This window comes from Eleutherodactylus coqui, chromosome 4 (assembly GCF_035609145.1).
Source record: "Eleutherodactylus coqui strain aEleCoq1 chromosome 4, aEleCoq1.hap1, whole genome shotgun sequence".
Classification (NCBI taxonomy): Eukaryota; Metazoa; Chordata; class Amphibia; order Anura; family Eleutherodactylidae; genus Eleutherodactylus; species Eleutherodactylus coqui.
Window position 1 is genome coordinate 292,305,191 of NC_089840.1, and position 13,064 is coordinate 292,318,254.

The following is a 13,064-nucleotide window of genomic DNA, read 5'->3' on the forward strand; positions in this document are numbered from 1 at the left end:
ACCCCCATGTACTGCTGCTCTGAAATGTGCCTTAAAGGGGTTGTCCCGCGACAGCAAGTGGGGTTAAGTACTTCTGTATGGCCATATTAATGCACTTTGTAATATACATCGTGCATTAAATATTGGCCATACAGAAGTTATATACTTACCCCCTCCCGATGCTGGCGTCCCCGTCTCCATGGCGACGACCAAACTTCTCCTCTGGTCGCACAAACAGTCGTGCTTGTGCACTGAAGATTACTCTTCTGGATGGTCCGGGCTCACGAGCTGCGTACTGGCTCCTCCCTCTTCTCCGCATCATCGTGTAGCTCCGGCCCCGTCACGTGGTGCCGATCAGCCAATGAGGTGGCTGTAATCGGCAGTGGAGCTCAGACTGGAGAAGAACATCCACGGTGCACCATGGGAGAAGACCCGCGGTGCACCGTGGGAGAAGACCAGCGGTGCATCTTGGGAAATGACGGCAACCATCTTGGAAGAAGAATTTTATAACTTCATAAAACTGCTTCATGGTGAGTAGAAACACTCTATGCAAACAATTTACATGGGTAGTTTGTGATGTTTGCTGAACATGGGGGACTGAGCTGTGAAAAAATTTTTAATGTTGGCCTCGGGACAACCCCTTTAATGTTATAGTAGTGTGGAGGGAGCTGTCCAGTGCTGATCCCTGCACTCAAACCCTGCTGTTCAGGATCACGATAGCAGGGAGCTGTCCAGTGCTGAACCAGCAACTTACACTGACGTGAAGCACTTATTGCGAGAGAGTAGGGGGAATGGATGTATCCCAAACAGTATTTGTGATTGGTCAGGGGGAAGAGGGAAGGAGGGGCTTCTCAAATATAAGTGCTGTCCTAAGCAGATGCGCGGCACTCACTATCGGGATGCCGCCAGTTATCACGGCCGCTCCCTTCTCTATTCTTTATCTTTGATTCATCCTGATGAAGCAGTATATTTGCTACAAACTGCATAAATGCGTCGATGATGTAGAATAGTGAGTCAACTACTTTGTTTCAGGCAATCAGTCAGTAAAGTGTTAGCCGGCTGCCCGGTTTCTATTGCCGGGCGGTCACTGCAGTACTGATCTAGCTAGCTATCTATCACAGCGGCTAGTGCTGTGAAAGTCAGCAGGATCTTTCACTTATACTTATATACCTCTGAGGAGGGTCATTATTGGGACATTGTGGTGTGAGCTGTCTTCAATAGAGTGCTATTAACCCTAGGCGCACTGGCTCACTGAAGCTGGTACTATGCAACAGTCCTAACAACCTAATCAGGATCAAGGAACTTGGTCTCTGGGCTATTAAAATAGGACACATGGAGCTGAAATTGGGACCTTTTTGTATTCAGTAATCCACTTCTACACAATTAACCCTTTCCTGTCATCCTTTGATATTTATCTGGGTGGAGAAAGGAGGGAGGTGTTCTGACCAGTACCTATGGGAACCAGCGCTTTGTATCATTATCACTGGCTGGAATAAACTGATAAAATTCCTGAATGTGTGAAAATGTAACCCCTTGTGTGCTGGGCTCTACAAATCTTCTATTTTGCTATAACAGCATGGGGGCATTCAGATTTCATGCCTCATAAGTGCTGTTCCTTTGCACTTACATTTGGACCATACATTAACCCTTTCCTCCCCATCACATGTTTTCTTTTTACAATAATAAAACGTAAAGGGCTAACACAGTGTACCCGTCTCCCCATATATGAATCATAAATGGGGTATAACAAATCTAATAAGAGGACTTAAATCTGCATATTTGAAGTGCATGCAGTACGTTACTGTCTGACTCTCTGAACAAAGTGTATTTAATTTTGGGGTCCTCAAACAAGGGGGATACCTGAAAGAGTCTAAAAGGGCCTTTTGTAGCGTTTCAGTGACTGTGTCCTTTTAACGGTTGTAGGTCATCGTACCACACACTTTATAAACAACTACGGAGTGAATTGATGTACAGTATCCGTTGGGCACTTGGTTATTATTAAACGGGTTCTTATTTTGTGGAGCCAACGGATACTGTCATCATAATTCAAATCCCCAAGGCTCTCTCTTTGTGTGATATATGTTTTGTCCTGTCCACCCAAGATTTTAATATATTTTGAATAAAGTTAGTAAGTTTTATTAAGTTCTACTTCAGTGGCTATTTCCAGATTTATTTGAGGTATCACTGCCCCGGTGATAATGTAGCTATAAGACCTTATAACGGCTAACAAAAATACATGATGTTATAGCGAGCTTTCAGACCTCACAGGGTCCTTCCTTAGGCAAAATGGAACAAATCTAATGATGTATTTCATAAATACACATGATCACATGGGAGGGCAGGAACATGGTGAACTTAATCTGCACTCAATAAATACCATAAACAGAGGGTAAGAGGGCATAGACATGTTGGGATGAATAGCATTTAGATAAGTAGCAGGGTGGGAAGACCATAATAGTAAATGATCAGTGCAGTGACAAGGAATGTGAAAGGAATGTGAAATCTCTCCTTCAGACCTGCAAACAAAAGGAATGGAACAATACCTCTGCAGTGCCACTTATTGGATGGCAGCATTCCTTCAAATCAAAGTATGCGTTTTTACCAAGTTTGTAAAATAATGATTGGGAATAGCACCCCTCCTGGGTGCTCTCCTTGGGGAGAGATGATGCTGTTCTGGGAGCACAACGGAGGCCTCATACTGTTCTGGGAGCACTACAGAGGCCTCATACTGTTCAGGGAGCACTACAGAGGCCTCATACTGTTCTGGGAGCACTACAGATGCCTCATACTGTTCTGGCAGCACTGTGGAGGCCTCATACTGTTCAGGGAGCACTACAGAGGCCTCATACTGTTCTGGGAGCACTACAGAGGCCTTGTACTGTTCTGGGAGAACTACAGGGGCCTCATACGGTTCTGGGCGCACTACAGAGGCCTCATACTGTTCTGGGAGAACTACAGGGGCCTCATACTGTTCTGGGAGAACTATACAGGCCTCATACTTTTCTGGTAGCACTACAGAGGCCTCATACTGTTCTGGCAGCACTACAGAGGTCTCATATTGTTCTGGGAGCAGTACAGAGGCCTTTTACTGTTCTGGGAGCACTACAGAGTCCTCATACTGTTCTGGGAGCACTACAGAGGCCTCATACTGTTCTGGGAGTACTACTGAGGCCTCATACTGTTCTGGGAGCACTACAGAGGCCTCATACTGTTCTGGGAGCACTACAGAGGCCTCATACTGTTCTGGGAGTATGACGGAGGCCTCATACTGTTTTGGGAGAACTATAGAGGCATCATACTGTTCTGGGAGAACTATAGAGGCCTCATACTGTTCTGGGAGCACTACAGAGGCCTCATACTGTTCTGGGAGCACTACAGAGGTCTCATATTGTTCTGGGAGCAGTACAGAGGCCTTATACTGTTCTGGGAGCACCACAGAGGCTGCATACTGTTCAGGGAGCACTACAGAGACCTAATACTGTTCTGGGAGCACCACAGAGGCCTCATACTGTTCTGGGAGCACTACAGAGGCCTCATATTGTTCTGGGAGCACTACAGAGGCCTCATACTGTTCTGGGAGCACTACAGAGGCCTCATACTGTTCTGAGAGAACTTTTGAGGCCTCATACTGTTCTGGGAGCACTATAGAGGCCTCATACTGTTCTGAGAGCACTACAGAGGCCTCATACTGTTCTGGGAGCACTACAGAAGCCACATCCTGCTCTGGGAGCACTACAGAGGCCTCATACTGTTCTGGGAGCACTACAGAGGCCTAATACTGTTCTGGGATTACGACGGAGGCCTCATTCTCTGGTGAAGGGATTAGAAAGGCCTCATCTTGTAGCGGCATAGAGAAGCTCTCAACGCTCCCTCCACTGAATGGACAGAGCAGCCCGTGCCACCGGAACAAAGCTGGCAGTAGCACCAACCCCATTGAAAGAAATGGGATAGAATTCTGCCACAGCTGTCACAGCTGTTGTAGAAGTTTGCGGTATTTTCCCTATGTTTTCAATAGGGGTAGCGCTGCTGCCGCTGTCCCCATTGAAAAACTGGCGATATTGCAGCAATTTTCTTGTGCTGTGAGTCAAGTATTTTCACTCGCTCTCCCAGCACAAGAAAATAAAATGCCAGTGGGTGGGAGCCCTTAATGTCAGAAGAACCACATTTTGAATTAAGAGATTTCAGGTTGGAGTATGAAAAAAAATGCTTTCATGAGGTCAGAGAGGTAGACAACCAGTGGAGAAGGGGCTGCAATAGCCTCAACAGGAAGCATCAGGGTGCGAGTTTAAGCTTTGGTCTCTGCTTTCTTGCTTATTGTTCAGGTTTACTGAAGTAGTTTAATGAGATTCGATTCACTTTCTCGTACCTGAGTGGAGCTAAAACCACCTCTTGAGTTCTGTTGTCTTGATAACCAGCGGATGATCGCCGCCATATCTCCGAGCTGCTGCTTTGTTGGGTTTTTAATAGAGGCCAAGCTCAGGAGGACATAGGATGTCATCTCCACATCCACGGATTTTGGCTTTGACCAATAGGATGCCGAATCGGATTTGGTCTCCTGCGTCCAGTACAGTAAACCATCTGCAGAGAAAAATGGAAATACTCCTGAGGATACATGAAGGGACACAGGCAAAACCACAGGAATCTCATGTGTGTCAGTGCAGAGACTGACCCAGCAGCGGGTCTATGCCAGGAAGGTGGCGCTATGTCACTGCAGATCTAGAAGAGATGAATAAATGGGATCAGATGCGGATCATTTACACTTTACCTGCTTTGCTGGCTTTTTCATACAACTTCTCCATGACGGCAGCTCTGTTCTTCTCATCGTCAGCTAGTGTGTACACATACGCCTTCAGTGCGAGCTTGTAGGTGGTGGCGTTGTGTAGAGGCTCACTCTGAATACACTTTAGTCCCTTCTCCACAACAGGATCCTACAGCAGAACACAAACAGCATTATTGATTGGGATGGGTAGAATATTGCAGTGCTGTGCGGCAGAGTACCCTCCAGCTGCGGGGCACCTTGTTTCATACAATAAGGACACTGATATGGGATATTATGGGGTGATATCGTAAATACCAGGTTCAATAAAAATTTCCATCACTCATCTTCCTATTAAAAAAATAAACCTTAATTTATAAAAAAAAATATGTGAAAAAGGCAAATGCACCCCCCAAAAAAGGACGTGTTTTGAACTAAAAAGTGTCCTTAATAATAGCATGTCATATTTCACAGCATACTGACTTGCATACTCCTATTCATGTCAGTGGTTCCATCTCAATTTAGTCATCCTTTCCAAGTTAATACATCACATCACATAATTGATCATTTGTCATACGGTGAGTACATTAGGGCCAAAAGCTAGAGCGTAGCTAAAAGCTTATCTCCACCTCACAACTTCACTACATGGATGTCGAAAATACTCTGCAAAGAACTTTATGCTGTGTCACTGGGTATACAAAGTCACCTATCAATGCAGCCAGGGATGATACTAGCCGTCTAATGCAGTCACCATATAATAGTCAGATACCAGTTCTACACAGTGATAGTGATTACAGGGCAGTTACCTCCAGTGATCAAAAGTGACATCTCTTCTGATTGGTGCTGTTAACTTTCTCTTCTTGTAAAAATGATTAATGTCTGCACACTCTCCTTATCCTGGCACTACCTCCAATGCCCCTTTTAGTAACCTCCCATAGGAATTTAAAGAATGTGTCAAATGGGGTACCACAAGGCTCTGTCCTGGGCCCAGTGTTGTTCAACATTTTTATAAATGGAGGAAATTCTTTGAATTCCGTAGAAATATTGAGAACCCCTCTATCCCGTGACCTCTGTGTCTTGATGATAAGTTGTCGGTCTTAGATGTTTCACATGCAGTGCAGCTTTTAAATGCTGGGGGAGCCTGGGGTGACAGTACCAATGTGGTTCACTATTTGAGGTGCAGGGCAACCTGCCAAACTGATATGGCATCATTAATAGGTTGCTAGTCTGCATGGTGCACCACATGTATCAGAATGGTCTGGTAATTTTTATCTATTCTGTGTAGGAGTTTACACCAGGCAGTCATTTCCCTCTATATTAGGAGCTTGTATGAGAGGCTGTCTCATCGGTGTCCCCCACAGGTGTAATTGGTTCCCTCATTGGGCATTTGGCTGCTTGCATGCTCAGGTGCTGCACATATTTGCCCTTCTGTATCAGTAAGCATATGGCCGTTTTCAGTTATTGTTGGTTTGTTTTTATATTTTCCTTTCCATAAAATAAGGTCAGTAAAGCGTTGTTGGCTGTTAGCCATAGTAGTTCTAGATTTTAGGTAGAAAATCTAGAGGAATACGCATTGTCTCCTTAAGACAAGTGTCAGGTAGTATCCACACTGAGGGGATAGGTTACTATAGGTAACAGTAGCACTGATAAGGATCAGGGATAGCAGGCAGCAGTAGAGACACTTTCAGAGACAGAAGGAATAATTACGTAATGCAGTTAGTCGTAAAATTAGATAGTGAAGGAATGTAGACTACTGTAGCATTGAATGAAGTTGAAGGGAAAATGCTTCCTCACTCTCCTATAGATAGATATACAGAGAAGGGAGGAGGGTGAGTGTGACTGACCTTGTAATGTAGGAGTCTGGGAGCTGTACTCGCTTGCATTAATTGAACAGAGACTTGTAATGAAGACAAACATGAATGAAGTGAATTACAGTATCTTAGTATAAGCTTGTGCTAACAGGAAGTTGAATAGAATAGATACAAGAATCTTAAGGTATATTCTTGCTGTTATTTGTGTAAATGTAAGTTCTGTGATTTGCTTGCAGTGTGTATAATTGTTAAATTACGTTACTGTTATGTTTTCAGTGTGATAATGTCATGTAAAAGAAATAAGTTGTTAATAACTTCTATGTGAGACCTGAGTGCTCCAATTATAGGAAAATATTAAAGTAATACTAATGTTAGTTAATGTGACTGTTTTACAGCTAGTACTAAGAACAGTTAAAGTTTTTTTTTTCCTTCTCTTTCCCCTTCTCTTCCTGATAACAGGAATTCCGTAGGGAGGGGAGTAGTAGTAGTAGTAGTGATTGAGTGAATTTGTTTGTGGATGAGGGTATTAGTAGTACTTGCGTGAATTTTTATGCTATATGGTAAACATTGTGTATGGAGGATTATATGGTTATCTATCTATATATATATATAAAGCTGAAAGCCCTCACTGACTCACTGACTCACTGACTGACTCGCCAAAAGTTCTCCAACTTCCCAATGTCGTAGAAACATGAAATTTGGCGCAAGCATAGATTATCTCCAAAATAGGAAAATAAATTGGATCCCAACTCGATCATTCAATTCTAGCGCAAAAGAATTGGCGTCGAAATTTAATGTACATAATCTAAATCACTCACTTCCCAATGTCATAGAAACGGGAAATTTGGCACGAGCATTGATTATGTCATAAATAGGAAAAGTTAATGGGTCCCAACTCGATTATTCAATTCTATGCGCAAAAGAATTGGCGTCAAAATTTTACGTAAATAATATAAATCTCTCACTTCCCAATATCATAGAAAAGTGAAATTTGGCAGGAGCATTGATTATGTCATAAAAAGGAAAAGCTAATGAGTCCCAACTCGATTATTCAATTCTATGCGCAAAAGAATTAGCGTCCAAATTTTACGTGCGGAATGTAATTTTCTCACTTTCCGGTGTCATAGAAACAGGAAATTTGGCACGAGCATTGATTATATCATAAATAGGAAAAGCTAATGGGTCCCAACTCAATTATTCAATTCTATGCGCAAAAGATTAAGTGTCCAAATTCTACGTACGGAATCTAATTTTCTCACTATCTGGTGTCATAGAAACATGAAATTTGGCACGAGCATTGATTATGTCATAAATAGGAAAAGTTAATCGGTCCCAACTTGATTATTCAATTCTAGCGCAAAAGAATTGGCGTCAAAATTTTACGTGTGGAGTGTAATTTCTTCACTTTCCAGTGTCATAGAAACAGGAAATTTGGCACGAGCATTGATTATGTCATAAATAGTAAAAGCTAATGGGTCCCAACTGCATTATTCAATTCTATGCGCAAAAGAATTAGCGTCCAAATTTTACGTACGGAATCTAATTTTCTCACATTCCGGTGTCATAGAAACGGGAAATTTGGCACGAGCATTGATTATGTCATAAATAGGAAAAGTTAATAGGTCCCAACTCCATTATTCAATTCTAGCGCAAAATAATTGGTGTCGAAATTTTACGTGCGGAATGTAATTTTTTCACTTTCCGGTGTCATAGAAACAGTAAATTTGGCACGAGCATTGATTATGTCATAAATATTAAAAGCTAATGAGTCCCAACTCTATTATTCAATTCTATGCGCAAAAAATTAGCGTCCAAATTTTACGTACGGAATCTAATTTTCTCACTTTCCGGTGTCATAGAAACGTGAAATTTGGCACGAGCATTGATTATGTCATAAATAGGAAAGGCTAATGGGTCCCAACTCGGTTATTCAATTCTATGCACAAAAGAATTAGCGTCAAAATTTTACGTGCGGAATGTAATTTTTTCACTTTCCAGTGTCATAGAAACGTGAAATTTGGCACGAGCATTGATTATGTCATAAATAGGAAAAGCTAATGGGTCCCACCTCGATTATTCAATTCTATGCGCAAAAGAATTAGCGTCCAAATTTTACGTACGGAATGTAATTTTCTCACTTTCCGGTGTCATAGAAACGTGAAATTTGGCACAAGCATTGATTATGTCATAAATAGGAAAAGCTAATGGGTCCCAACTCGATTATTCAATTCTATGCGCAAAAGAATTAGCGTCCAAATTTTACGTGCAGAATGTAACTTTCTCACTTTCCAGTGTCATAGAAAAGTGAAATTTGGCACGAGCATTGATTATGTCATACATAGGAAAAGCTAATGGGTCCCAACTCGATTATTCAATTCTATGCACAAAAGAATTAGCGTCCACATTTTACGTACAGAATCTAATTTTCTCACTTCTTGGTGTCATAGAAACATGAAATTTGGAATGGGCATTGATTATGTCATAAATAGGAAAAGTTAATGGGTCCCACCTCGATTGTTCAATTCTAAGCGCAAAAGAATTAGCGTCCAAATTTTACGTACGGAATGTATTTTTCTCACTTTACAGCGTCATAGAAACGTGACATTTGGCACAAGCATTGATTATGTCATAAATAGGAAAAGCTAATGGGTCCCAACTCCATTATTCAATTGCATGCGCAAAAGAATTAGCGTCCAAATTTTACGTACGGAATCTAATTTTCTCACTTTCCGGTGTCATAGATATTGGAAATTTGGCACGGGCATTGATTATGTCATAAATAGGAAAAGTTAATGGGTCCCAACTCGATTATTTAATTCTATGCGCAAAAGAATTAGCGTCCAAATTTTACGTACGGAATGTAATTTTCTCACTTTCCGGTGTCATAGAAACGTGAAATTTGGCAGGGCATTGATTATGTCATAAATAGGAAAAGCTAATTCGTCCTAACTCGAATATTCAATTCTAGCGCAAAAGAATTAGCATCCACATTTTATGTACGGAATGTAATTTTCTCACTTTCCGGTGTCATAGAAATTGGAAATTTGGCACGAGCATTGATTATATCATAAATAGGAAAAGCTAATGGGTCCCACATCGATTGTTCAATTCTAAGCGCAAAAGAATTAGCGTCCAAATTTTACGTATGGAATCTAATTCTCTCACTTCCTGATGTCATTTTATATAAAGGAAACGTCGCATGGTTACCTCCCGTGGAGTTTCCTGGGTAATGCAGAGAACTATTCAAAATGGTGAACATATGTTTTTCCGGTATCTCTAAAGTAACCACGACTTCATAAGATTTCCGTGTGACCACCATATAAACACCAGTACCAAATCAACTCGGGCGAAGCCGGGTATATCAGCTAGTTAATATCTATATGAGAGAAAAAGGCAACTGCATAGATAAAAGTTGTGACAAGTGTTCAAGCTGTGATGAATGTAAAATGTGTGATGGAGATATTGACTCGGGTTAAACATTTCTCTCACCTACACATAAGACTTTAATGACCGCTCAGGGTGGGATGTGAATTTCATCCACATTTTTGTTTCCCTTTTTCCCTTCTTTTCTATGTCTTTGCATATGTACGTGTCAGTCTACACAGCAGCTCTGACATTCTACCTATGAACTCAGAAGTTCAGGACAAGCAATGATAAACACAGGACTGAAGTGCACGTCTTTCTAGATGAATGCCTGACCAGTAAATCTTTCTGCTTGACTGACCAGGTGTTGCATACAAAAAAAAGCACTAAATTTTTCACACCTTGTAAATTGTGGTCTAGTTTTTCTTCTTCTCAGTCCTGAGAATACCAAACTATACTAAGTCTTTCAGGCTTTACTGTACAGAAACAAATGGACACACGAGCTGTCCTCGTGCAGGCTCGGGCTAGTCAGCAATGCCATGTTTCATTTTACTCAGCGCACCTTGACCCTGTTGCTTGTGTTGCACCCTCTCGTGTTAAAAACAGTAGCAGCAGGTCAGCACATTCTGGACAAAAGTTCTGAGATAAGTTTAAATTTTTCTGTGACAGTATTAGGCCACATGATGTCCCAGCCAATACTGCCCCAGGTTCAGCTCAAAATTTGGTCCATAACATGTCACTTTCACTTACAATACACCATGCTCATGCCACACAACATGTCTGTTTAGTGCTGCAACCCCCTCTCCCTTTTTTCAGCCTGATACACATGACTATGTCGAGCTAATGGCCCAGGAGACAGGGGATTCAGTCATGTTCTTGATCATTAATTAGACAACCCTAATTTTGCACTCTTTGTGGATGGATCAAGGTATGATCAAGAAGGTAGGTTCTATACAGATTATGTTGTGCTCTCCTTACATGATGAGGTCAAGGCCCGAGAAGCTGAATTACGAGCTCTGGAAAAAAAACATGCAAGCATGCTTAAGAGAACACAGCTAACATCTACACGGACTCGCGCTGTGCCTTTGGCATGTTCATGAGTATCGACTCATTTGGAGAGCTAAGTCATACTTGAGAGCAACTGAAAACCCAATTAAGGAGAGTAAAGGTATACGGGCACTGATGTAAGCCCCTCTGCTGTCTGAGAGAATGGCCTGAAAGCATAATAAAAGGACACTTCAAGGATGGCACAAAAGAGGCAAACGTAAATCATCAGGCTGATCAGGCTGCAGAGACTGCCACACAGAAGCACAGACTTCAGACAGCAGGAGGGGTAGAGACACCTGGATATAAATGGATGGTATCTAACAAGCTCTGTCTTCCACAAGCCCTCTATCCCATCATGGCTCTGGCCTCCATGGAAATACACATCTGTCAAAACCAGCTATGACAGAGGTGGTACTGGTATCCACCGGGAGTTAGCGTCACGGCAATTAAATACACACAGGGCTGCCTGATTTGTGCACAGAACAATGTGCGTAGGTCTGTACAGACTCCCAAACCGTGCAGCCCTTGTCCCGACTACCCATTCCAGCATCTTCAAATAGACTACATCCAACTGCCATGGGTGGGCAGGTACTACTACATTCTGGTCTGCTTTGACCTGTTTTCAGGGTGACCAGTCTGTCCTACTCGCTCACAATGCCACTGCCAAGAACTGGTCTCTGAGACAATTGAGAGTGACCGATGTACCCCCTTCAAGGGAGAAGTGATGCAGAAGGTAATGAAAGTGTTAGGGGTAGAACAGGCCTTTCATGCTCTTTACCATCCACAAAGCAGTGGTAGAGCAGAGTGCTTAAATTGTACCTTAGAAACTACGATCCAGAAGGCCATGGAAGAGCTCAATAGACCGTGGACCGGGTGCCTCCCCCTGCTACTCTGCTCCATAAAGTACAAACCTAACAGAATAGGCCTCAGCCCATATGAGCTCTAGAACCAGACTTGACAGAATATAAAAAGTGTTCCTGACCACCACTACAGATGTTCAGCTGGAAGGAAAAATCTGAATAGATACATGCGTCTCATTGCAAGAGAGTCTCCCCAACATGATGATGATATGCTTTCTTCTAGGTTGTTCAATCCCTGTTCACAACTACAGTTCCATAACTAAGGTTCTGAAGGGACTAACTAGTCTTGCTAAAGAACTAGCAGCAAGTTCTGGCATCTCTGACCCCTTTGATGACTGGTGAAATGATACTTTCAGCAGATGGAGCCACTGGATTTCATCTTTTGCTAGGACTTTAGTGGCTATTCTTGCTGCTGCATTATTCCGTGCCTTTGAGAATTTATCTCTAAGACTATTGACAAAGCTGTCCCTGTTATGTATTATGATGTTTTGGCTACTGAATTTGATATTGAATCTGTTTTATATCAATTCTCTATTTGTTAGATATGGGGTTACCACTGAGGGTGCCGGGGTCTGGTTGGTGCGGGATGCTCGTACTGGTGCTGTGGGGGCCCAAGCTGGTGGCTCTGTCCAGGGTTCCCCCACTCTGGTGGTTGGTCGCAGCAGCCAGTGGCATGTGCCGCATTGTGCATGAGCGCGCCTGTCCGCTGGTGGGCCGCGCGGTGCTTGGGCTTGTGCGTGCCACCGGGAGGAGGCGGCTTTATGATTCCCTCCAGTCATCATGTGACTTCACCCTGTCCCTCTGGGTGGGGAATCCTGCATATATACCTTGCTGGCCCAGACTCTGGTTGCCAGTGTTTGGTTTTGACTTGTCTGCCTACACTCGCATTTTTGACCTGACTTTGGTGTGTTCGCTTTCGGCTTTTCTTTTGACTCTGCCTCTGTTTTTCCCTCCTGTACTCGCACCTGTCTTTTGGTTTGATCCTGCTTTCCATGACTACTGTCTGGTCTGCGCTTTTGTTACTTCCCGTCAGCTACGCGGTGCTCACTTGCCGGTCTCACCGTCCCTCCTTCCTTGGGGTCCGTCACTAGTGCAGAGCAGGGACCGTTGCCCAGTTGTCACCCCGGGGCCTAGTTCAGGGGGGCAAGTAGGTAGGGACATGGGAGAGGGCTGGCGTAGGGATCCCCTGTCCATCTGCCCTTGCCAGTCCTAACACTATTCCTACAGCACTTTTCCAAGATACTTTTT

General features: G+C 43.0%; 1 protein-coding gene across 1 annotated transcript in view; it reads right to left on the reverse strand.

The window, feature by feature from the left end:
• Positions 1 to 4,303: 4,303 nt before the first annotated feature.
• LOC136626789 (alpha-2-macroglobulin-like protein 1) overlaps positions 4,304 to 13,064 on the reverse strand; it is a 34,493-nt gene continuing 25,732 nt past the window's right edge. Inside the window, exons 11-12 of the mRNA XM_066601794.1 lie at positions 4,745 to 4,907; positions 4,304 to 4,557 (exon numbers count right to left, since the gene is read on the reverse strand). Coding sequence (XP_066457891.1) covers positions 4,304 to 4,557; positions 4,745 to 4,907 — 417 coding nt within the window. The remainder of the gene's footprint in view (positions 4,558 to 4,744; positions 4,908 to 13,064) is intronic.